Raw genomic sequence first — 27,077 nt, forward strand, 5'->3', positions numbered from 1 at the left:
TGCTAAAAAATCTGGAATGGACAAATTTCTTCCTGCTCGAAATATGTTCTGGTCTGAAGAAGTTTTTTGCTTTTTGTTTTATTTTGTTTCCTTGTTTGTTTGGCTGGTTGGTTTGAAGGACATCCCCTGCAGTCCTCAGGGCTTACTTCTAGCTTTGTGCTCACTCTTTGAGGTGTTTAAGGAATCTTATGTGGTGCCAGGGATCCAACCTGGGTGGGCCACATGCCAGGAAAGCATCCTACTCTCTGTCCTTTCATTTGACTCTTGAAGAAGGTTCAGGGGCTGAGCCTCCTTCTAATATGCTGAAAGGCCACATCCTCTGTCTCCCAGGGAAGGCAGGTGTAAGTAATCCCGCGGTGGCGTAGAGCATTAAGGCATCTGCCTTGCCAGCGCTAGCCCAGGACGGACCACGGTTCGATCCCCCAGCGCCCCAAACCAGGAGCGATTTCTGAGCGTATAGCCAGGAGTAACCCCTGGTCACGGGTGTGACCGTCCCCCCCCCCAAAAAAAACAAAAATAAACAAACAAACAAAAAACATGTGTAAGAAAACCCAGCCTCAGAGGGAGGTACTGGCCCCCTGGAGTGCCCAGAGCTGGAGATCAGTTAGAGTCCTCACAAGGCTCTTGCCCCCTACCTTGCTGATTTGGTACCCTGGAGAGAAAAGTGATCAAACCATCTAATTCCGCCTTCCTGAGTCGGCCTGATGGGCGACTCAGAATGCATCACGGGCCTGGAGCTGATTACCTTCAGGTGCCATTAAGGCGAGTTAAACATTCCATTAGCAGTGCTCCCGGCTTCGGGACTGGGTTTCACAGGAGCCTTGCGCTCCTAAACAAGGCAGAAATGGCTTCTCATTTCACAGCGCAGACAGAGGCCTTGGCTTGTTTATATTCAACAAAGGGGCCTGGAGGCAGGACATTGAGGCCTGAGAGCAAGAGGAGAGGCAGAAACAAGTTAGAGCCAGGGGTCTCAAACTCACAGCCTGCAGGCCGCAAACGGCCCTCCGTACAACATTTTGTAGCCCTGCCCTAGAGGAATCTTTTTTGTTTTGTTTTGTTTTAGTTGTTTGGGTCACATCCCCCAATGTTCAAGGCTTACTACTGACTTTGCACTCAAGGATCACCCCGACTTTGCCTCCTGCAGCCCGCAGGTAAATTGAGTTTGAGAAAGCCACCAGTGACTTTTCAGAGGGACAAGTTGCTAGCCATCCTGCTGTTCCTCCTTCCCAGCAGTCGCCTAGATGGCCCAAGCACACATGTTTGTCACCCTAATGTTTTCCATCTTCTCACAAAATCCCTCCTCTAAAAACCAACCTCTATTGACCAAGCTCCAAGGCATACCAACAAGGTGAGTGCTCTTCGCTGCTCTCGGTTCTGCTGTTTCATTTCCTTTGAGAAGAAAATCATCAGAGCCACAGCTTACTTCTTGGTGGCTTTTGGGCTTGAATAGTTCATAAAAGTACTTCCCCGGCCTCAGTATTTTAAACAAACATCTGATTGTGATGGTTTTCAACAAAAGGGAAAAAATGAAGCAAGCAACTTCAGAACAAAACTGGGCATTTGAAAGGCCCCTTTAGGTTGAGTTGTTTTTCCTCTCCCTTGTTGCTGATATTGTCTTATGATCAGGGCTTAAATTCTATACTTCTCTCATTCGCACACTTAAGCTGCTCATTGCAGAGCCAGGAACTGACAAAACAACCTCTAGTCAGCCAAGAAAGCTTCTTTCTTGTCTCTTCAATCACCATCTTGGGACTAGTGGCCATTTCCTGTTTGTGGTACAGGTTAAAGAAAAGATGGGCCCTCAGCAATGGGCAAAGCAGCCAGCATATGGGAGAAGAGAAGGACCCCACATAGGTATTGACCTATGTTTGTTGTTCCATGCTTTAGGAAGGGTTCAAATACAGGGAAAAAAACAGGAGTAAACAGGTGCTAGAAAGCTTATCTTGTTTTTCATTGAGTTGTTGTTGTTTGTTTGTTGTTGAGCCACACCCAGAGATGCTTAGGGGTAATTCCTGGTCTGTGTTCAGGGAACACTTCTGACAGGCTCAGGAGACCATATGTGATGTCAGAGTTGGAAGCCAGGTCAGTCTCAAGCAAGGCAAGTACCTTATTCGCTGCACTATCTCTGACTCTGGCTTTTGTTTTTTATACCTTTCCTCCCTGCTTGCTTCTGCCTTTCCCCTAGTGCCAAGAACAGTTCCAATAAACCATGTGCTCAATGCCAAATTAGAAGTCAGTCAAGGACTAAGAAACAAATGACAGATATATGATTCTGGGTGGAAACACATGAATCAGTGCTTCTTAAACTATTTCTACTTGCAACCCAAAGTACAGGAAATAGACAAAACACATATTTGCTGACAAAAAAAACACAAAGGCACTTAAGCAATCTTAGATTTTTCACAGCACCTACATTCTGTTTCTCTGCAGCCTTCGGTTACACAACCTCATCAGCTAAAGAAATTGGGCCACAAAAGGCCTTGGTTGTGTAGTGGTGAAGAGTTTACCAAGAGCAGTTCTGCCTACCCCATGACATCATTAGAGCACTGATGTCACAGAGCTGCTGAAGACTGTCCTCTCCTCCCCCAGAGGTCCTCACTTTTCTTCCTTATGTTTCCTTCTTTTCTTGCTTATGTTTCCTTCTCCATTAGGTTTTTAGAAACCTAATCCTGAAAGTCAGAGGGTTTAGTGATATCAAGTCTAGACTCTTCTCAGGATATGAGCATCTAATAAACCTGTACTTGCTCCAACTTTTGGACTTGGAGCCACAAGCACTGGACCTTGGATTTGGTAAGAAATGCACAGAAATTGGCCATGTAGGCCAAGTAGGCAGAGATTGTAGAGGAGGCCACCTTTGAAGAAGGGCACATGGGCATGACCTTGAAGGCCTGGTGCCGATGACTTCATTTTTTTTTTTTTTTTTGTGGTTTTTGGGTCACCCGGCAGTGCTCAGGGGTTATTCCTGGCTCCAGGCTCAGAAATTGCTCCTGGCAGGCACGGGAGGACCATATGGGACGCTGGGATTTGAACCGATGACCTCCTGCATGAAAGGCAAACGCTTTACCTCCATGCTATCTCTCCAGCCCCGATGACTTCATTTTTAAAGTGCAATTTCATTATATTTTAAGTCATTTTACTTTTTTATTTTTAAAAGTAAAAACATCTTTTATTTGGAAGCCTTTAAAAAGCAAAGGGGGAAGAGAGAGCCCAATGGCATGGGCACATGCAAAGCCTGTTTTACATAAGGGAGGCCCAGGTTCAATTCCCTATATCAGAAGAAATAACCCCTGATCACAAAGCTAGGATTGTAAAACATACTAAAACACAGAGAACCTTAAAGAAACACCTTAAACACCTTAAAACACCTTAAAGAAACTGCTCTGAGATCTAAGGCCCTGTTCTGTCCATTATTCTCTGAGTGCCCATTATGCTATGCTATGCTATGCTATGCTATGCTATGTTATGTTATGGAGATAGAACAAACTCGTGTGCATGTCAGGTAAGAAGAGGCTAGGCTGCTTGAGGTAGTGCTGCTGGTACAAACACAACTTGAACAGAATATGGTACTATGTGCTTCCCACCACGCACTGATGAGGACAGAAGAGTCCTCTGGGTCTGAGAGGGCAAAGAGCAGGTCAGGAGCATTGGCCTCTGCTTTAGCCTGAGCTCTTGACTTTCAAGTTTATTCCAGGAGATCATGGAAGCTAGAAAAGGTCTTTTGGTTTCTCCCATCTTCTTACCTCCCAGCTCAGAAAGTCCAACGCCATGATGGCCAGGTGGCTAGTAGTCATTATTAGTGTTGTGCAGCAGCAAGGTCTGCTGCTTGGCTAGAAACCAGTGTGGGTGTGAGCAATAGATACTCTTGGTCTGGGCAGCATTTTGATATGGATCAGAGAAGCCCTCAGACATCATTCCTGATGGTGCTGGGGATATCATATATGGTGCTGGGAATTCAACTGTGGTCAGTTGCATACAAAGCAGGCACTTTATGGGCTGTACTATCTCTCTGGCCCAGACTTTCTCTTTTCTCTGCCATGTCACATGGTCTACAGACTTGCCTAAAGGAGAAGAGGGTTTCAGAATGGCTCCTGGTTTTGACACTTCTCTTGAATATGAGTGTTCATCCAGAGCTACAGACATAGAGTGCTCGCCTTTCCCACAGTGGAGGCAATACCCCTGAGTTAGAACCTTTCAGCCTATCACCCCACCCCAAAGTCATTACTTCAAATCTACTCAAATCCCCATCATGAACTGTCTCCAAAGGCCTCATCAGCCTATTGTCCTCTCCACAGCCACAACCTCTGTGCAACTGTGGTCACAGAAAATCAGTTTAAATGTCCTATCACCCAGCATTGATCAGATTAGCAGCCTATGACTATTCATTAATTGTATTTTCTCTAAGCTCCCAAGTCAACTCAATACTGAGTGCACAGTTAGTGGCCACCAAAGTAAAAGCCAATAGGCTACTTGCTCAGGCTTTCTAATGAACTTCCCAGGATTAGCTGGAGTAAGCATAGAGGATAGGAGGCTTGCCTTGCATGTGGCTGACCTGCCTTTGACAACTGGCACCACATATAGTCCCTCCCAGCCCTACCAGGAGTGATTCTTTTTTTTTTTTTTTTTTGGTTTTTGGGTCACACCCAACAGTGCTCAGGGGTTACTCCTGGTAGGCTCAGGGGACCATATGGGATGCTGGAATTCGAACCACCAATCTTCTGCATAAAAGGCAAATGCCTTACCTTCATGCAATCTCTCTGCTCCAATTCTTGAGCAGAGCTACAAGTACCCTGAGCACCTCTGAGTGTGGTCCCACAGTCAAAAGATTTTTAAAAAATTAACAAGGTATAAACAATGGTGAAGTGAACAATGGTGCTCATGAAGGGCTCTGGAAAGTGGCTCCAGATCAGCCTGCCAGCATGTCTGGCTAGCCCTGGGCTGCATTTCTGTACCATGAGGTGGAAGTAGACAAGCAAGATCTCTGCAAGGCTGAGGAAAAGGAAAATAGATTTCCCCAGAATGTCAAGGGAAAAAGGAACTGAAATGGCTCTGGCAAAAATTTTATGGATATTTAGCCTTGTTATTTTCCATTGTTATTTTCCTGATGAAGGAAGGAGTGGGTTTGTGACTCTAGAAATTTCAGCAGCATTGCTCAGGGTAGGAGAACTTACCCAGTCCTACAGGCAGTAGTATGAGGGCTCAGGAACACTGTCCTGCAGACTCTGTCACCTCCCATGGTGAAGCACATGAGGAAACTGAGGTCCGGGGAGCAGGTGGCTGGTGGCTGCCACTCACTCACTGGGCAGAAAGCACAGAAACCCCACAGCTTTATGGAAGATTCCCTGCAGCTGCTTTGTTCTAGGGCAAGAGCCTGTTCCCACCTGGACACTGAGTAGCTAAGGAAGCAGAGCTCAGGTGCAGGGCTCACAGCTAGATCCTTTGGCGAGCGTGCATGTTCTACCCACTGTGTTATTTCTCCAGCCCATTGCTTGGACCTTTGTAGGTGGTTCCTGTCCCTATTGGTACAATGGCTTGGGGCTTCTGTGCCAATTGGTGTGATCTGGTAGCTTGGCTTTCCCATACAAAAGGTAAATGTTTACCTTTAGTTTTGTTTTTCAGCTTTAGAGTTTCAGAAGATAGGTAGGATCTCCTTGTTGAGAGTAAGGGTGAACCTATCAACATCCCTTTATTCCTCACCCCATCACTGGCATCCCTCTCTGGGGTCACAAGCCCATGGGGATCCTTCCATGTTCATTTTCAAGGTTCTTGGCATTCCAGTGGGAAGACACTTGGAATATAAAATTGCTAAATTTTAAAATGTCCAATAAGACTTTATTAGAAAGTGGGATGGTCTCACCCAGGAGAAATTGGTAGGATCGCCATGTTTGGCATGAATCATGTTACATAAAGGACTTAGGAATGGGCAAGGGGAGACCTATGAACACAACAGAACCATGTTACATGTGCTGTCATGTGATTTTCCCCTCCCCCTTCATTCAGCATCTACTTTTGTGTCATGACTGACAATACAATTGCTAATTTGTGTTGAATGCAGCCAAAAGGGGACAGGGGTCAAGAGGTCTCAGGTGCATTGGTGGTGTTAAGACAGGAGAAAACAAATATCGCTGAGTCATATGTAACTTTAGATTTGGGGGCAGTTGTTTGCTTGTTTGGGGGCACATACCTGGATATACATAGGGATTACTCCTGTTTCTGCACTCAGGAATTCCCTGGCAGTATTCGAGGAACTGTATGAGATACCAGGTTAGTTTCATACAAAGCAAGTGTTTTATATATATATATATATATGTGTGTGTGTGTGTGTGTGTGTGTGTGTGTGTGTGTGTGTGTGCTTTCTTTATTCTAGTTACCCAGAAATTCAGTTCTTAATTTACAGAGATCCTCATACTACTCTTCACAGAGTCTGAACCAGACATTTCTACCAATATGGAATGGGGGCTCAGTTTTCTTTATATCCCTGCCAGCACTGGTACTTCTCTAATCTCACTGGTGGGGTCATATCTCACCATTTTGATTTGCAATTTCCTGATAAAAAATAATAAAGTACATGTTTCTATATGTCTATTGGTCACTTCTTTGAGGAACTTCAGGTGACCAATAGACATATACATTGGATAGGTGTCTGTTTCTTGGATATTAGCCCTTTGCTAGATGTGCAGTGACTATTTTCTTCCAGTCACTATGGTGTCATTTTATTCTAGTTTCTTTCACTATGTAAAAATTCTTAATTTGATGCAACCCCATTTGGTTACATTTGCTTCTGTTTTCTTGACCAATGACAATGAATCCTTGAAGATGCTTCTAGGGTCATTATCATATAGGTTCTTAATGTAGACTTGGGACTATTATTTAGGTCACAAATCCATTTTGAATTAACTTTTGTTTATAACTTGAGATTAGGCCCAAAATTCTTATTTCTGGGCCACACCAATTAGTGTCCAGAGTTTATTCCTGGCTCTCTACTCAAGGATCACTCCTGGCAGGTCTGAGGGAACTCTTACTGGTTGCTGTGGATAGAACTGGGATTGGCTGCATGCAAGTAGCCTTCTGTCAAGTAAATACTGGTCAGAGCCTGTGTAGTCATCCCCAACTGTATGGCCTGGGGCTACTTGCTCCATTTCTCAGTCCTCTGATCTTTAGACCAGTAAACACAACCCACAAATCCCTAATCTGTACTGCAGGGAAAAAGAAAAACTTGTTGGTTAGAAAATGGTTAAAAATGTAGAGCTGGAGATGAGGTCCCACATGCCAAACATATGGAAGGCCCTATGTTCTATTTCAGGTACTGAGAAAAGAAAACCAGCAAAATAGATGAGACTCACACTCTGTAAGTTTTTTAAATTTATTTTTAAGGACTTGAAAAATTGCCTGAGTATATATTTTGTATAATGGATGCTTTGGTTTGGTTCCCAGCACCATATGGTCCCATGCTGGGAGGAGTCCCTGAGTTATGCTCCTTGTGGCTCAAACAACTAAAAGTATAATTGGTTTGAATAGTGTTTTTCTTTCCCTTTTAACTATTTTCTTTATATTTTTGTCATTTTTTTCTACATATACTGTGAATCTCCAAGGAGCAGAAATTCTCTCCAAAACATATTTAATTGAGGGTAAAAAGGCAGAAATTCTATAAAAAAGAAATCTCATGTGACCATGTAAATATGAAGGGTAAACATTTCGCTGACAGAAAGACTGTAGTATGCATTATTCCATAAAAATCAGCTTCATTTATAAGCTATAGGGATACCACAATAGTCTGGCTTACTTCTTCCTTAGAGAAATTTTAATTTCAATATTACTATTGTTATAATATGGAGGTCTCCCAAGATGAACATGTCAGTATTGAAAAATAGGAGCCCATCTGAGAAACTCATCTAAGGCAATTTGAGGGCAAATATATGTATTTTATTTTATATAGTTTAGTACTAAAATATATTTGAGTAATGCATAAGGACATGTCTATTTAATTTTAACCAATAGGTTATGGGACTCATCAAAAATCAAACACAATAAAACAGAACAATATTTATGGCATTTTAAAGCCTATCCCATTATTGGTTAGTGCTCCCCTCAATTGTTTAACTGCAATTGGTTCCAGTTTCTCAGTGTGGATGATTTTTATATATTCGAGTTAAAAAATAATGCTCCTTGGGAGTGGAAAGTTAAAGACCAAGACAAGGCCTATTAGAATAACATTACACATTTTTTATTTCCTGCACTTTTTTCACCAATTACTAATTATTTCTCTTCTCCTATGCAACAAAATAGAAGCCACAAAATCTCTGATTTAACAAAAACTTTCCTACCCAATAGGTCTTTCAACTTGGCTAATGGCTTATTGGTAATTTATCTATCTCAGTAGATGACGACTTTTTGTTGAGTTCTGAGTCATTCTTCACTATTTATGAGATGAATCCAGTAGTCAGTCATCTTGCCCTTTGCCAAGCCTCCATCCCAAAGTCTGTGCCCCACCTTCCCCACATCCCCCATGTGGGCTGTCATTAGTCCCTTCCAGTGACCCTGCTCACCCTCTGCTCCTGCTACTCGGTGGCTGAACATCAAATGCCCTGCTCTCCAGGGCCTGAGAAGAAAGGTGTGTGGGACAGAGAACAAGCTAAGTCTCATGTGTTCTGAAAGGGAGAAACCTTCAGGAACTGAGGGCCTCTCTGCTTCCTTTGCCCAAACCATAGTCCTGAAGAAACAGCCAGGTACTCAGTATCCTAGTCTGGGCTTAGTGATTTAGCAGTTGAGAGCAGGAAGCCACACTGGGGTTCTGCAGTCTCCAACTGGTTTTGACAGATCAGACCTATTGTGTTTATTTGTAAATTGTGAAATTGTATTATATATCCCATACACATATCATATTACACCAGCATATTAGAATCTATAATTCATTTACTGATTACATGCCTAGGATTTTATATACTGCTTGAATTAATTCAATACTTATACTAAACATGCATTTCTGTTTTGAGCCAATATATTAAGTGCATTACAAAACAACTTTTTAGTAGACACAGACTGAGATAAACAATGCAATTCAATATAGGTTCATTTTTCTTTAGGGCCATATCTGGCTGTACTCAGGGATCTCTCTTGGTGGGATGCAGTGGTGCCAGAATTGAACCAGGTCTGTTGTGTGCAAGGCAGGTGCCTTACTCACTCTACTATTCCTCTGGCCTCCAAAATAGGATTTAATGTTTTCTTCTTGTTATTTGTGTATCTTCTGAAACAGCTTTCCAGAGATACAAGGAGATGATTCATAGAAATATTTGACCCAGTGTAAAACATGACAATAGACAGATAGACCAAAGGTCAAGGTTGGTAACAAGTCACCTCCTCTGATGTTCCCCAGTTATGTCTGAGGCAAAGGGACTGGGAACGATCCAATTGCACCACCATCTTCTCGCTTCCCTGCAACATGATTTTCATTCTATGTTTTCTATACCAGAGAGTGACATAGCTGGAAAAATGAAAATATTTTTAGAAGCTGGAGAGACTGTCCATGGGGTAAAACACTGACTTCCCATGCAGCTGGTCACAGTTCAAATCCCTGACACTGTATATTGTCCTCTGCCACTGTCAGGAGTAATCCCTGAGCAGAGATAGAAACTCTGAGCACTGTAGAGTGACTCAAACATTGGTCTCAATCCCCTCCCCAAAGAAAGTGGCTGACAAATGACTCTGGAGTTCCTTCTAGAATGTTTGCTTAACCTCACTTTAAAAGAGATGGGCAAGAGGTCCAGCATAATAGCAGGTAGCATGCAGCCAGCCTGGTTTTGATCTGTGAGCCTGGAAGGAGTGATCTGAGTGAAGAGCCAGGAGTTAAGCTCTGAATACTGCTGGGTATGGCCCCAAAACAAACAAAAACAACAAAAAAGTTGGGCAATGATGAAAGGCAGAAATTCTTCAGTAGGCTCAGGAGGCCCACCTAGGCCCAAGGAGGTAATGTTTCCATCTCCACTCTGCCCCTGAAAAATTCCAGAATGGATGAAGTCTCCATAAGAGAGAGCTTGTATTTTATCACCAAAATGTCAGGCTGATAGGCTATGGTATGGAATGGCTCAGTGGCTAAAAGCACCTGTATGGCAAGTGTCAGATCATGAGTTCCATCCCCAGTGCCACCCATATTCCCCCAGACAGTCCCATGGGCTCTTCAAGGTCCCACTGGTTTCACTCTCTGGGATTTCCCAGACCTGACAGTGTATGATCTCTACAGTACATAGATGGGTGCTAAAGCACCACAACTAAAGTGTGTGACTCTTGGTGTGAGTACTGAAACTGAAAGTATGAGCCCAGAGAAGAAAAATCAGAGATGGATTCTCACTTCTGTCTCTCAAACATCCACCTGAATGAGAGCTTGTGAACTTGCAAATAGAGCTGAGTCCTAAGAAACATAGGAGCTCAGTTCGCCATCTCCATGCCTAAGGTTCCACTGTTCTTGCTGCCATGTCTGTATGACATAATAGATGAAAATGGGGCTAGATAGATAGAAAAGGGATTAAAGTGCTTGTCTTGCATGCAGCATACCCTGGTTCAAATCACCAGCACTATATACTCTCTCCGAGCACCACCAGGTGTCAGGAGTGACATAGAGCCAGGAATAGCTCCTGAGCACTACTGGGTATGAACTCCCTCCAAACTCCCCCAAAAGGAAAGAGTTTAAATAGTAGGCAACGAGGCAGAGAGACAGCACAGTGGTAAGGCATTTGCCTTGCATGCGGCTGACCCAGCATGGACCTGGTTCGATTCCTGGCATTCCATATCATCCCCTGAGCTTGGCAGGAGCAATTTCTGAGCATAGAGCCAGGAGTAACCCTTGAACACCACTGGGTGTGGCCCCCAAAGCAATCAATTAATAAACAAACTGCTTAAAAATAAAATAATAGGCAAATAAGAGTGCATGAAAGTACAAACTGAGATAATCCTTTTTTTTTTTTTATTTTTTGGGCCACATCTGGTGGTACTTAGGGCTTATTCTTGGCTCTGTGTTCAGAAATTACTCCTGTCAGTGCTCAAGGGACTGATATGGGGTTCTGGGAATCAAACCCAGGTCAGCTTTGTGCAAGAGCCTTAACTGTTGTACTAGCTCTCTGGCCTCTACTCAAGAACTTTTAAATAATATGTACTTTGATATAAGTAATAAGACTACATTTAAATTCTTTTGAATTCATAAAGTTGAATAGATTCAAGGCACTTATCGTACAAATCAAATTGCATTTTCCTCTGGGGAGAGGGATGAAGAAACACATTTCCTTCTTATGAGAAAATAGTATTTCCTCATGAGACCTAGATATTCCTATTTAAATTCCAACAAAATAAAAGTCTTAGCAGAGAAATTGTGGTTTTGGGAAAATAATTTATTCAAGAGAACAGAATTCCTTGATGGCTTTTTGCATGAAATAAGTAAGCTACCTAGAATACTAAACACTTCAAGCTGTATTTTGGGGAGATCATTTGCTAAAGCAAACAAAAACCCAACTAACAGCAACTACCAAAAAAATCAAGAAGGAAAAAAGCTCCAATACTGTTTCTTTATAGGTCCATGGCTTTACTTTATTCCCATGTTTGGTATAGCTGTCGAGTGTGGCCTGCCTAAGGAAACCACAAGGTCTGACACATCTTGGTGTCAGCAGTGAGATTTTTGCCTTAAATCTGTCAGATTGACCCTATGGCCACTTCTGCGAAAACCCTGTGGGGACAAAATTTATTGTTATACCTCAAAAGCTTTTTGTTCACCTCCAAAATAGGGGTCCTGGGTCACACTAACAATGGTGGAAAGACAAATGTCCTCTCTATATTTTATTAAACAGATCTCTTAATAATTAATCAAATGTGAAAATTATTTTCCATCACTGACACAACGGCTAAAGCATTGGGATATTTTTTCTCTGCCTGTTTCTTTTCCTTTTTAAATTGCCCTCGGTGGACTCCCTCAGCTACAAAGCCAGTGAGGAAAGAAAGTCCAATTTATGACTTGGCTTTTTAGACCATAATCACCCCTCTGGGTTTCCACTAAAGGTCTTTTTTTTTTTTTTTTGGTAGGTTGTCAAACAAACACCTGAGCTGACCAGCCCATTCAGATGCCACAGTTCACAGCACAACCACAGTAACATGAATGGGTCATTCATGGCAGGGGCATCAATAGGGAGTGTGGCAGTGTGGGAATATAAAGTCAGTCTTCTTATGTAGGTGTCTCTTTTTAGGAGAACATGGTTTGATAAAGCACGAGTTTCCTTAATCCTGTCTGGATGGGTGAGGAAAAAGCTCTGCTGAGATATTAGTCCTGAGATCTATTTCTAGGCAAGGAGATGCGGAGTTTCCACCATGTTCCGCCTCCAAAATGATACTGAAGGTTGGGGGGGGGTTGGTTGTCTTGGGAGCCAGGCTTTGGGCATTGGCACATTCATACCAGTTAAGGAAAAATGCATAACAAGCAGCTCTTTCAAACCTTCCAAAAATTTTTTTTTTTTGGTTTTTGGGCCACACCCGGTAATGCTCAGGGGTTACTCCTGGCTATGCGCTCAGAAGTCGCTCCTGGCTTGGGGGACCATATGGGACGCCGGGGGATCGAACCGCGGTCCGTCTCCTAGGCTAGTGCAGGTAAGGCAGGCACCTTACCTCCAGCGCCACCGCCCGGCCTCCAAATATTTTTTGACTAAAAGAAAGTGTGAATGATTTTTATGGCTGCCTTTGTCCAGGATAATTCCACTTGGATGTGTAAGACGTGAACCTTGGAAATGCAGGCCTAGATTATGGTGGCGATGTTTGTGAAGAAGGTGGAGGTTGTATTCCTAAAGAGAGAGGGTTCCAAGGAGTACATGTGGAGAAGGAAAGTGTCTCTGTGTGTATGTGTACACGAGTGTATGTGCGCGTGCACGTGTGTGGTGAGTGCCACACAGCTGAAACGACCAAACTCGGTGAACAAAAGCCAAGTGGGCAACAGGAATGGTTTAGAAACGCACGGAGGAGCACTGACTGCTGGCAGCAGCATCAATATTCTCCCTCTGAGCACTAATTACATTATTAAGCAAACAGACCAACACAGGGTGTGAGAGACAGAAACATGTATTTAGGATCCAGTCACTCTCTGCTTGGCTGTAAATAATCATGTGTGATAGATACACAGTTCTTTCCAAACGAAGTGTTACTCTACTGGGCCCTTTCCCTAACTTAATCTTTAATTTACTGAACTCCAAGAGAGGGACGTATTGTCTCCCATGCCAACCACTTTGGGAGAAGCCAGATTTTCAGTGTTCCATGCTCCCTAGTTCTAGTGTACTTTTTTCAGAGAGTTGTAGCCAGAATGCCAACCTTTTCTCAGAGATACCAGATTCAGGAGGCCCAGGAAATAGGCAAAGGAGCTGCCACATGCATTTTCTTGACTGCAAACAGCAGGCACTTGCTAATTAGACTTTGTCATACCAGAGAACCCACATCTCCTTTGATTGCACTAAATCCAGCCTAAGAGGTGGGCATAAACACTGGATTGGAAGAAACCAAAAACAACATGGAGAGGATTTGCCCTCAATGGGAATAAATCTGTCTTTTTTTATTTTGTTTTGTTTTGTTTTACAAAAGTCTAAGAGGGGCACGAAGAAGGAAATCTGCAGCAGGCTGAGCCAGCAGGGTGAATGGCAGAGAGAATAGAGGCTATTTGAATACTGATGTGGCCCTCACTTTCTTCCATTTCCATTAATGACATGCTCATCAAGGGCAAACAATGGGGCCGGCTGCCGGCGCCTGTCACAGTGTGTGGGTGCTGGGGCGCCAGGCTGTCATCCCCGGGCTGCGTTTAGAGACCTACACGCTAATAAGAAGTGCTCGGTGCCGTCAATGCAGACAGGTGCTTCCAAGGCTGGGACATGCTCCATTCCCTTCCCCCTGATGCCCTCCTCTCCCAGCCCCCCTGACAGACACCATGAAATGCACAAATTAACAGCCCCATCATGTTGGGCTGCTGCTGCCTGCGGTGAAAGCAGAAAATCAAGTTGTCACCCAGGGTGCAGTGATAAAGCCACAGTCTCATTTCTCTGTTGGTGCCCTATAATAGCAAATGCCAGACAGCTGGATGGATGGGAGGCTTTAGATTAAGGCCTTGATGCACTCTGGCCAGAGAATTAGTAGTTGCTGTTTCCATGTGGATATTCTATTCAAAACAAACATCTGGAACAAGCTAAGTTTCCTAGAGCCCAAACGCCCTTTACTTCTTCTGGAAGCGATAGTAGAAAACAGTCCAAAGAGAGAGGTGTTTCCTTGCTACAAACCTCGGGTTCCTGCCAACTCCTAATTTGCCTAATACTTTCTTTACCAAGGACCTGGAGTTCTGGAGAGGTTAACAGGTTGGCAGAGTCCAGGGCCAAGATCAATCTTGATACAGAGCAAGAGAACAGCTCATGGGTCCACAGGGCCTTGAGCCACCCACACCCATCTCTCTGCCTGGTCAAAAGGAGGCTTTGGAATTTCTGAATCCCTCTAGAGGTGTAGGCTGCCTTCCTAAGCTGGTCATGCTACTGCTCATGGTGCATTTTCATAGACAGAACTGTGTCTCATGAAATAGGTCCTCCTGGCACCAGAACTAGGTAGTTCCAAGTATGTGGTTGGTGGTTGGACCCAGCTCCGGGATGGTGTGGCCGAGGGGCTTCAGCCCTTCAGACTCCAAGGAGTTTAATGATATAATGGCCTGAGAACCTCAACATAAAACAGGAAGAGCAACTAACGAAACTTACTACATAAAACCCCCCTCCTGTCATTTTTATAGTGACAGTAAAACACTTTATTGAATTTATGAGCTACATAATGACTATGAGAAATGTAACTTGAATTAGAACCAACTCAGAAGTATAATATCAACTATAAAGCCTTTTCTATGACCCAATCCCTCCAGCTTTTTTCTGCCCTCTTCCTTTTATCCAAGGGACTTTGCCTTGCTTGCACTTATGCCTGTGATAAGAGTTCACAGCTGGCTAATAAATCTTGACTCTTTCTCCAAAGCACCAAGGTTGACGAACCTCCAGGGGCAAGAAGCTTTTTGGGGTGACCATTCCCTTTCAAACCCCAAATGCTCAGAACCATTAAAATGCTTTTGAGAAGAGAAACTGCTTTGCCTTCTTTGCTTAAAACCTGTCATGAGGAGAGGATCTCTGGGGATAGGTATCAGATATTTCAATATCATAACTCCACGCTATAACGGTCTTTTCCAAATAGAAACTGGAACCCCTTAGAAGTTTATGGAAAGCATCCTCAGCCAAGGGTTCAGCATTGTTAGGAGGGGGTGATGGCTAAATTCTTAATGACTGAATGGGGGACTGTGGATCCCTGAGCTAAGCAGCATGATGGGCTGTGTTTTCTGTTTCCGTTTCACTCTTTAAGTTTTTCTCTTCCCCAGGGATATTTTTTTTCTTTCTGGAGGGGTAATAAAATAAAATAGGTGAAACAAAGCCATAAGCCAGTTAAGTCTGAAAGATATGTCATCTCATCTAAAAGGAAGAAACGGACCATTTTCATGCTTAAGGCTGACAGGAACGCCTGAGCTGGCAATAGTGCTATTCTATTTGATTTATAGAATAATGGGGTGACAAATGATGACAAAAATAAACTTTTACTGCACTGAACTGCTCCTTTATTTATGAAATTTGGCCAAGTAGTGAAATCTTTTATCTGCAAGTTGTAACATGGAGTGGGAGCGAGCGATTATGGTGTGGTAATAGTAATCCGGCGATGGAGGCTGAGTCAGTTGGAAATGGATTGAGGTAAAATAACTACCGCACCATGATAAATGTGAACAGCGCTTTGCTGACAGATGATCTAACAGGTGTTCATAACAACTATATAAGAGGATTTATTTATGACCAGCCACAGCCGCCGCACTGTAAATCAACTCCAGCAGCTGCACACCGCTGAGACCAAGTCCCCGATGAAGGGCCGGTGTGAGAGCCCAAAGAACACAATTCACTCCAGAATCTTAATCATCAAATAACATTTTTTTAGGTAATTACACCACAGCACAGAAATCATAATTACTTCCAATTAGAGAACAGAGCTGTCCATAACTTTGTTTACAAAAATAATTCTATCTTCAGACCCTAGGAGTTCGATGAGGCCTGAGCAGAACAGAGGCTTAGAGTCAAGGAAGGTGTGTCTGGGATGATGAGATGTGAGGGGCACTCTCAGAAGAGGCTTTTGCACACTGGCTTCATTTTTTGTTTTTGGTGGACTAGTCCAGTAGTGCTTAGGGATCACTGGGGCCACACTCGGGGTGCTTAGGTGTGCTATGGTACAGAAAATCAAACCAAGGGCCTCAAAATGTAATAGACATTTGATCACTTGAGTCATCATCCCAGTCCAGTGGCTTTGCTTTCTGAGGCTCACACTTTGAACCTTATGTTGAGGGCTTGTTTTCTCCAAATACCTACTTGAATTTTGCCTTGTGTGATGCCTCATCATCACTTCACAGTTTAGTAACAATGAGAAGGAAGCATACAATACCTCTTAGAAATGGGCGAGTTGACTCAAGAGAAGCCTACCCTTAATATACGCTTTCTTAAACTCTGTTAAATTTCTTAAATTCAGCTGAATTAAGTTGAATTGAACATTTTTCTTTTTGTGATCATAGTCTAACCGTTCCTTTCTGTTTTTCATGGAGATGTTTGACTCTATCCGAGGAGTCCTTATTTATGACATTGCTTTAAAATAAAAAATAAAGAAGAGAAAGAAAAAAAAAACTCCATAGCAGTACTTAGTTGGGTGAGACTGAATCTAGGTTGGGGCAGCAACTAATCTTCCCACCACCATATTCTGATACTTGGCATCATCCAACTTTCCTTCCCTTCCATCCAAGGTCAGTGGACATGGGAGGCTTCCCTTCTCACCAAGTATCCATCTAATACAGTGCTTCTCAAATAGTGGGGCGCACCCCCCCAGGGTCATGAGGCTCCATAAAGGGGGACATGTTTGACCTCAGCAAATACTGTCATAACAAGCTAAGCTCCGTGTTTATGTCTCTGGAGCTGAGAGCTGCTGTGTCCTGCTTCAAACCCTGGTTCAAAAAGCTATGCATTGCAAAACATGCTCATTGTAGCCATTAATCCAGACATCACCTCTGATTAAAAAGTCAGCACAAATTATTTTATATATTTTTGTTTTGCAGGTTAAAGGTTTTTTAAAATAAAGATACTATTTACAGTCGTGCAGGGGGGCGCGAAAAATGTTTTCTTCTTCCTAGGGGGGCATGACAGAAAATAATTGAGAAGCACTGTTCTAGTAGTAGTGGTCTTCAAGGTCCACTGTGAAGAATGAATTGGCTCTTCAGGTGTGACTGTTTTTAGATTGATGATTTCCTGATCTTTGATGTTTCTGGTCCTCGAGGTTATAGATAAGAAATAAATGTCTTAGGATGCCATTAAGACTTTTTTTTAGTTACTATGATAACTCCATCTTTGAGCTTTCAGGGTTTGGAATCTTTAGTGTTGGTTTTATTTGGGGGATTGTTTTTTTTTTCGGGGGGGGGCACACCTGACTTACTCCTGGCTCTGTAGTCAGGGATCACTGCTAACAAGGTTTAGGGAACCATAGGGGTGATGGGAATCTAACCTAGGTTGACCACATGCAAAGAAAGTGCCTTACTTGCTGTACTGGTTCTCTTGCACCTGGTGTTCGTATTATTGAAATGGCTAAAAGTTTATGTATAAGTGCTTACATAAATAAATTTGGCTCCAGAGAAAGAAGAATAAGGGGAGATGAAATTAGAGCATCATTATAACTCACCATCACTTTAACCAACAGACAATGAACAGGATTTCATATACCTTTAGCTACTAGGACTCTAATTGTGAAAAAAATTCATCTTAGGACGTGCACAAAAATAAACAATAAAAAATCCCAACCACCCCCTGAAAAAACTCCTAAAATACCTAAAATTGACCAAGTAGGAAAGTTAAACCAACATCTTCCTTCAACAGTCTGTTTCTACTGCTCTCTAGTTGGTTTCCAACCTCTCCTCCCTCTACAATTTGCCAAATACAAACTAACCCCGTTCATAATCTCAACGTTCATTTTCCTCTAACCTCTCATAGACCATTGTGCTGGGGCTTAGGAAATAGCTTGAGGAAAGAATGTGTTGGGGAGGGGGTAAGTGAGGTCAAAGAGAGGTGAATATAATTTTTTAGTGTGGGGGCAATGTTGTTCTCTATATAGTTTAAAACATTTTAAGATACTGTTTCAGTTGAGAATATATTCTACATTCCTGGAAATCCTTTAGTGTTGTTGGAGGACTTCTCCCATGCTGTGCCCAGGAGGCCTGGGGACCCACTCTGGTGATTCTTGGCTGACTGGATCAGCAGTTTACTTTTTTAATTTTTTTGTGGAAGTGGCATACCTGGCAGTGCTCTGTTCAATGCTTCTCATTTGATGTGGTGATGAGGATTAGCTGGGTCATCCTAGTGGTGCTCAGAGAGCTCCTGGGCTACACTTGGTAAAGCTGTGGAACCATGTGGAATTGGGGATCAAACTGGGGTAGGTATAGCAAGCACCTCTTTGGCCCAATTCTTACTTCTAAGAATCACTACTCTTCAAGACCTACATTTTTCAACGCTTAACTAAGCCTTTTTTTTTTTTCCTTTTTTCTTTTTGGTTTCTGGTCACAGCCAGTAGTGCTCAGGGGATTACTCCTGGCTCTATGCTCAGAAATTGCTCCTGGCAGGCTCGGAAGACCATATGGGATGCCACGATTTGAACCACTGTCCTTCTGCATGCAAGGCAAACACCCTACCTCCATGTTATCTCTCTAGCTAGCCCCTTAACTAAGCCTTTTTAGACCTCTAATCCAGGGATTGCTTCTTGGTGACGTTTGATACACAATAATTCACCCCAGAACCATTTCAGCCTTCAAATGGCTATGTTCTAAATTTTTCTGTCAAATGATTATGTGGAATCTAAAAGATTTTCTCTCAAAAGCCAATTATCACAGTGGCTCACTTGCCACATCAAATCTTAAAATTTTGCTATTTCTGTATCTTTTGAAAATGGTTTAGAACAATATTACCAGAATAGAAAGAGAAAAAAGTAGTCATCCTTTAGTCATCATAGGGAAGTCATATAAAGGACAAAGACTAGAGAATCAGAAGAGATATTTCTGCTCTATCAAAGGACATTTTTTCCTCTATTAAACATGTTTTCTATTTATGAAAGACCACAATATTACTATAAACTTGGGGAGTTCTCTTTTTGTTTGTTTTGGTTCCTCTAAAATCTCAATGCAAAATGGAAAGTGCTCATGGAAACTTTTCTTGAGATAATTATTATGTTGGAAGTCAAAGGAAGAAGTGAAAAAGATGATCAAGTTCAAGGTCATAAAACACCTGTCTTTCAACAAATTGACTCTCAGTAGGTGGGAATATACTGATCTGCTACTATCAGCCCTGTGAGGAGAGAGGAGGTATAGAGATGATTCAGAAATTCTCTGGGGGTGACCATTTAAAGCTGCTTGACTGGGTACAGGAAACCACCAGGGTAAAGCAAATGAGTGAGAGTTGCATGCAGGTAACATTTGTTTACAAACCAAGGCTCACTTAAAGATGTTTACATCACTCATTTACTGCCAACTGGATGGCAGCTTTCTTGGGGTACAGGAAATATCTTCTTTTACCAAGCCCTTGACAATGCTTCTGTGGTTCTTAATGTTTTTTTTAATGATGCAATCTTTAAACAGAAAAATTAAGGCAGTGTCCTTAACTTTGTGTAATAATTTAGGGCTCCTCCTATTCCCATTACCTGAAAAGAGGATTTTCCTCCTTTTTAGTAAAGTCTGTTCTAAAATCAAAGAGATTAGACATGGAACAAAGGTGAAGAAACTTTGGTTTTCCTTTCACTGGTCAAACCTTTTAAAAAACCTTCCTTTAAGACAATTATATGTCATGCTGGATTTGCCTCTTTAAATTCTTATGAAAATAAGCAGGTCACAAGGGTGAACTTTTTGTAAGTAACTGACTATGATGCTATTCAAATATCTACAAGCAATTATTGGGAAGGGCAAGTATATATATATATATACACATATATAATATATATATATAGTATATAGTGTTCTAATTTCTTTTTAAATGTTAAGTACTGTGCTTCACACAATTGCTATTGGCATGGTTTTGTACAAAAAGTCCAGCACTCTACCAGTGTCCACTTTAATCTCCCCTTGTCCCAGTGTTCTCTTTTTTCTTCCCAACTTCCTACTAAAGACCAATTTGTTTTCAGTTTCTGTTGTCTTGAGCATGTTACTCCCTTTCTTTGTTTCTTTATATATTACATAAGGGAGAGATCATTCTGTCTGTCCCTCTCCTAACTTCACTCAGTACAAGTGTCCAGTGCTTTAATTTGGTGAGTTAGCTGGTAGAGTCACTTCAGAATTAAAACATTCTCCTTTCCTTCTAATAAATAAAGTAAACGTATGGTGATACCTCAAACGAGTATCACTCTGAAGCAGACTAGGAGAGCCATTTTTCAAGATTGGTGTACATAAAATGTCCCATTAAGTGGACATTAAAATGAAAAAATATAGCTAGAATTAAGGATTCAACACTAACTCGACTCAATGGAACAATTTAAAGATAATCAAGGATTATGATAAAGTTTAAAAAATATGGAGCAAGAAATTCTAAATCATTCTAAAAAAAAAAGAATAAAATAAAAAAGGAAAAGAAAAACCAAACATCCCATCTTTAAACTTGGTTCTCTGCTCATTTTTCTTATTTCACTTATATGAAACTATTTTACTAATAAACTTTTGTTAACATGTTTTGTTTTCAACTGTAAATATTACCTAAAGCATTGTGGTTTATAACATTATTCATGGTTGAATTTTAGACATACCATGTTTTAGCACCAATCCCATCACCAGTGTCAATCTCCCTCACTGATGTTCCCATGCCACCACCTGGCCCAGCCTGCTGTACTAAAAAAAAAAAAAATTGAAAGAAATGATCACTTATCTATAAACAGGCAATATAAAATATATTATTTTGGCCTGCCAAGGGAGTAGGTTTGGAAATGAGTGGGAATTCAGAAACAATGGTGGAGGGAATTTTACATTGGTGGTGGGATTGGTTTATGTTCAACTTTTACCATACTATCTTCTAGTACTGATTTAATACAGATTCAAACTCAATGTATTTCCAATAAATCCAGCATGAGAAATAACTGTCTTAAAGACAGTTTGTTTTTGGGCCACACCTGGTGATGCTCAGGGGTTACTTCTGGCCTTGCACTCACCGGGGGATTGAACCCTGGCCTGTCCTAGGTTAGTACATGCAAGGTTAACACCCTACCACTTGTGCAACCACCCCGGCCCCCTAAAGAGAACCTTTTTTAAAGGTTTGACCAGTGAAAGGAAAACCATGAGCAGTCACAAATCTTTTATCAAAAGTAAATTGCAAAGAAATTTATATTTTTTTATTTTGAAAAAAGAAATCACAAATGAGTGGTTTATTTTCAAAGATGAGAGCTTTAATTGGAAGTAAAACCTCAAACTTCTGTATATCACATCACACAACATCACATTTCTCCTTTTGCTTTGAGGGCAATAAGCATCAACAGATTTTGGGAGTCTGGGAGATAGCAGAGTGGCTAGAGTGCAGGTGCATGCATGTCTAACGTGTGTCTGACCTGAATTTGATTCTGGCACTACAAAGTCCAAGTCTTGGAAACCTCTGACCAACATGGGTGTGTCCATGAAGGCCCCCAGCAATGGCTGGGTTGGCCTGGGTATCCCCGAATCTGGGTCTTCACATTGAGCCCTGAGTCCTGTGGCTGAGAACTAGTAGTGGAATCCCCAGACCTCCAAAGAATAGTTTGGGACCCAAAACCCCAACCCAAAATAAAAAACATTTTTCCAAAGAACAAGTATTTCTTGTCAAATACTATCTAACATATCAAAAGCCTCTGACTTAAAAATATGTTGGGGTCAGAGCAATAGAGGGTAAATAGCTTGTGTATGTGGCTAACCCAGGTTTGACTCTCACATATAGGCCTGAGCCCTGCCAGAAATGATCAATAAGCACAGAACCAGGAGTACCTCGTGCATCACAGTTTGTGGCCCTGAAATCAAGTTAATAAATATGCAATGCTGGGGGTGAATTGATAGCACAGCAGTACAGCATTTGCCTTGCATGAACGTGGTTTGATCCCCAGAATCCCAAATGGTTCCTCAAACCAGGAGCGATTTCTGGGCTGATAGCCAGGAGTAACCCCTGAGCATCACCAGGTGTGGTCCAACACCCCCTCCTCAAAAAAAACATGCAATGCCTAGAGAAACAATAATGCAAACATCAGCAGGATACTGCCTGAAGGTGTCTTTTATAGCCAAACTACTCGAATTCAGCACTATACTTCAAGAGAAGGACAATGGAGCAAGCTTGAAAACTGATATTTGTTCTTTCAACAAGTTCCAAGGTTGTCATTTAAAAAATCCTTACGGACTCTCATTCACTGCTGGTGGGATGTCAACTGGCCCAGTCTTTTGGGAAAATAATATGGATATTCCTCAAAAAACTAGAAATTGAGTTTCCATATGATCCAGAGATACTGTTCATAGAAAAATACCCTAAGTTCCCTAATACACAATGCAGAAAAGCTCTCTGCATGTTTATATGTTAATTGTAACACTATTCACAATTGCAACAATCTGGAAACAATCCAAATGCCCCCAAAGAAACAAGTAAAGAAACTGCTTTATCTATACAATACTATGCAATTGTTAGGAAAAATGAAGTCATGAAAGTTGCTTATACATGGATGGATATGGTGAATTTTATGCTGAGTAAGATGAGTAGAAGAAGGACAGATATAGAACAATCAGACCCATTTGTGGGATATAAAAAATAGTATAGTAATAATATCCAAAGAAAACTGATATGAGGGCCAGGAAGTCCAGTCCATGACAGGACAAGAGGTTTGCCACAAATATGGGGGAATGTATTTAGGTCAGAGAAGGGAACACTATGAAAATGACAGATGGAAAAAAATCACTTTGGACAAGAACTGGTATGCTGAAAGGAGATTAAAGTGATATACATATGATATGCCTATGTCCATAAGTAACACTGCAAACAGCAGTGTATAAAAGAAAAAAAATGGAAAGCGAGAGAGAAAGTGAGAGACGGAGAAAAAAAATGACTCCCACAGGGGCTGGAAGGGTGGTGGCAGGAGGGAACTGAGGACATTGGTGGTGGGAAATGTGCACTGGTGAAAGTGTTGCATTACTGAAACTGAATCAAGAACAACTGTGTATCTCATGTTGATTCAATTAATTTATAAAATGAAAAAATATTAAAAACCATTTACATATGCTCTATAATGTTTCAATTAATGGATATCTTCCCTTTTTGTATTTTGAGCCACATCTGGTGGTATGAAGGATTTAGTGCTAGCTCTGTGCTCAAGGATCACTCCTGGTGGGCTCAAGGGACTATATGAGATGCCAGGGATTGAATTTGGATTAGACATGTACAAGACAAATGATCCACCCACTGTACTATCTATAATATCTGTATGATATGTCGAAAGGTAAAATTTCAGTTGGCTTGGAAAAATTATTGAAGTCTTAGAAAAAGTTTAACAACTGTCTAATGATCATTAAGTAGTAATTTACCTACATATGGCCTTGGGTTGCAGAACTGAGATCACCAAACTGTGGGGAAAGGGAGGAAGAGGTGACAAAAATTGATACCAGGACATTGGAAGATGGTCTTCGGCAATTTGCTGAAGATGCTATAACTGTATATCATAGACCCCCCCAAAATGAACACTATATTATAATAACAAAGTAACTTCCCTAAGAAAGATCACTCTGTAAGGAAAAGCATTAACATACTGCTCATTTTACTTTTTGTTTATTAAAGTATTATTATTATGCCTCCCAAATGATTATCAGGAAGTCTGATGGACTTCTGATTATTCTTAGCCAACTGGGTCAGTGGTTCAAGGTAAGGGCCCAAGTATGCTGAGCTATGAAATGTGGTGTATAGACGGAACCAAGGTCACCCCATGCCAGGCAAGTGCCTTAACCTGTACTGTCTCTCAACTACCAAAAATTTCTACAGTTAGTGCTGGAGTACAATACTTTCCAAGCAGCAGGTTCATATTTGATCCCCAGCACCACTAGGAGAGCACCAAGCTGGGACTATCAAAAAAGAAAAAAGAAAAAGAAAGCATAAAATCAGGACCAGACCAATACTATAGTGAGTAGACCAACTGCCTTGCATGCAACACATCCAACTCAAGTATGATGCATAGTCTGGAGCTCTGCCAGGAGTGATCCCTGAGCACAGAGCTGGGAATAAGCCCTGAATATAGCCTGTGTAACCTAAAAACAAAACAAAACAAAAAGGATGAAAAGATGAAATAACATGTCTAGAACTAAAGGTGTTTTTTTGCCACACCAGAAAGTGCATCATTACTCCAAGGTGGAACAACATGGTGCCAGGAATAGGAAAGCCAAGTACTATATCCCCAACCTTACTAATATAATTAAGTATATACTTGTTTCCAAAGGTCTTTCTTTATAAAGGGACAATAAGATTAAATAATTTTATTTAGCATGTCTAATGATGAAATTGAAATCAGAGTTTTACAAGAATGTCAAAATCTGGAAAAAGATTTTATTTTATAAAACAATGATTTTGTTGTCTTGACATTTGACTTTGCCCTAAAGTTAAGTACCTAGATCATGATGAGAAAACCTACCTGGTTTGAAAGGGTTTATCTTTTACTGACTACATCTACTGTATAATAAAATATCTAAGTATTTACTTTAGAATAAGGAAGGCTCAGCAATGAACTTCAGGACTAAAAATAGTTTCTCATTAAAAATGTCAAAACGGATGTTATTCATAGGCTTGTTTATTTTTCTTATCTTGAGATAATTTTATGATGACAGTTGTCAACAACCAATCACGATGCTAGAAAATTCATAGACCACATTTCCCCAGAGATCTTGTCACTTTTTGAATGTAAAATCTAAAAGTATGCTATTCCATTTCACATAGCAAGCTGAGAGGCCATTTCTAGGCTAATTTCTATTACAGAAGGAGGGAGAGATGATTTCCAGCATACTTTAAATATCCGATTCATGTCCATCATTGCTGAAAAAAGAGAAGGAAGTAGAAAAGGCCAGAAGAAGGAGCAGGGCAGGGAAAATACCACATGGATTCAAGAGTTGATATAACTGAATTTAAAATAGATCTTCTTTGGTTAGCAAAGCAAAAAGGGGGAAAGTATTGCATACATGATAGATACACACCAGCATTCTAAAGCAGGAGACAAGAATGTCAAGAGTGTATTCTTCCCCCACTGCCAGATGGAAGGGCTATTATTATAAATGAAAGGCAGCAGTGGTGGATGCCAGGCACTTTTGTTGTGTGCCAGATTCTGAAGTCCAGATGTAAGCAGGTTACCCCTGGGACAGGACAAGCTTCAGCTCCCGAAGCAGAACAGAACCAATCACAGTTTTCTCAGTGTTTATGATAAGCTGTGCAGTAGAGCCTTCCTTCAGTTCCACTGTGACTAGCATCAATGACCCACTGTGCACAGTCTTAGCTGCAAACCTGGAAAGGGGCAAAAAGAGACCTTTTAATTATGAGGAAGGAAAAAGGGGGAGGCATAAAATCAAATAGGTTTAAGATAACCCTTTCTCCAAATTATTCCCCATTACTTCCTACTGCCCCAAACCCAAACCCAGAGTCAAGCATTCTTTTAAAAAGCTGACATAGTAAAAAAAAAAAAAAAAAAAAGAAAAAGCTGACATACTGCCCAGTACCATGCTTACTGCAAGAGGATACTAGAGTATCTTCATAGAAGAAAGTGAAGTCTATCTTATTACATGGACAACAGAGGCATGCGAATAAATTTCTATGGCTATTTATGTGCAAGTTTTTCATCTGATATTTTTTTCAGCCCCCCCCCTCATCTGATATTTTTACATTTTGCAAAGGTCACTTGAAATAAACCTCCATATACTTAAGAAAAAGTTCTTTTTCTCAAAGAGCTTAAATTTTTAATTTCTCAGATCTGAAAATGATATGGAAGCTATCAATAATTTTATATATGTTACAAAGTTCAAGTTTCCATGAATCCATGCATACTAAAATTCAAATGTCCATCTCCAATGTTGATGATGATTCTATGTAGTAAAACCAAAAGCAGCACAAGATTTTCATGAAAAATTGTCAAGTGTTCAGAATCTTACATCTTATTTTTGTTCTAGAATATTATTGGGGAAACTTTAGGTCTAAGACTCCAGGTCTAAATTCCAAGACATGAAGAACCTACTAATTACATGGAATTAAAAGCAAAACTAGCCTTTTAAGCATGGCAATTGACTGAAAAGCCGTTGGAGGCACAATGAACTTCTGTCAATCCCGCTAATTCATTCTGCATGCACAGTTGAGCCCCAGAGACGTGAAGGAAGAGGAGGGGACCCTCTGAGGCCTCCATTTTCCACATGCACCAGGTCCCACACATTTGAGAGGGAGGATGAGGGGGGGCTGATTGCAGGGATGACTGGAGAAAAACAAAGTTGATGCACATGAGCTTTTGAAAACACTAACAAGTGTAGAGCAGGTCTGTGACCTGCTGTGACCCCACTTTGCAGGGCCGATCCCCTTTCCCCTTTCTGTAGGACACGTGTCTGAATCTGAGCCATCTGCCTCAATTTGCGCAACATCTTCAGCTACAATGGCGCCCAGTTAGCCCTGACAACAGCTCACAATACAGGAAAATAAAACGACTGGGCTGACAGCACGCTGCGGACTATTCAAGAGCAAACCAACTGGTCAGTGTCTCATGTCTGGCAATTAGCATGGGCCTTGCACAGAGGCACGGTGTCCTCAGGGATCTGTTTAATTACCATCAACATAAAAGAGGGAGTTTATCAGGAGACACTCAGAAAAACTTCACTCCTGACTTAATTAAAATATTAGCCACTTAAGCAGGAAACAGATTCTCTTTAAATGAAAAGTAATTTCTTTTTGAGTTTTTTTTTTTAAAATGACATCAAGATCTCATAACACATTAGA

At 41.4% G+C, this 27,077-nt stretch overlaps 1 protein-coding gene across 1 annotated transcript in view; it reads right to left on the reverse strand.

The window, feature by feature from the left end:
- Positions 1 to 24,885: 24,885 nt before the first annotated feature.
- The window catches only part of AP3B1 (adaptor related protein complex 3 subunit beta 1), a 239,500-nt gene continuing 237,308 nt past the window's right edge, over positions 24,886 to 27,077 (reverse strand). Inside the window, exon 27 of the mRNA XM_049766041.1 lies at positions 24,886 to 25,607. Within this exon, the coding sequence (XP_049621998.1) occupies positions 25,454 to 25,607 (154 nt within the window). The 3' untranslated portion in view covers positions 24,886 to 25,453. The remainder of the gene's footprint in view (positions 25,608 to 27,077) is intronic.

This window comes from Suncus etruscus, chromosome 2 (genome assembly GCF_024139225.1).
Source record: "Suncus etruscus isolate mSunEtr1 chromosome 2, mSunEtr1.pri.cur, whole genome shotgun sequence".
NCBI lineage: Eukaryota > Metazoa > Chordata > Mammalia > Eulipotyphla > Soricidae > Suncus > Suncus etruscus.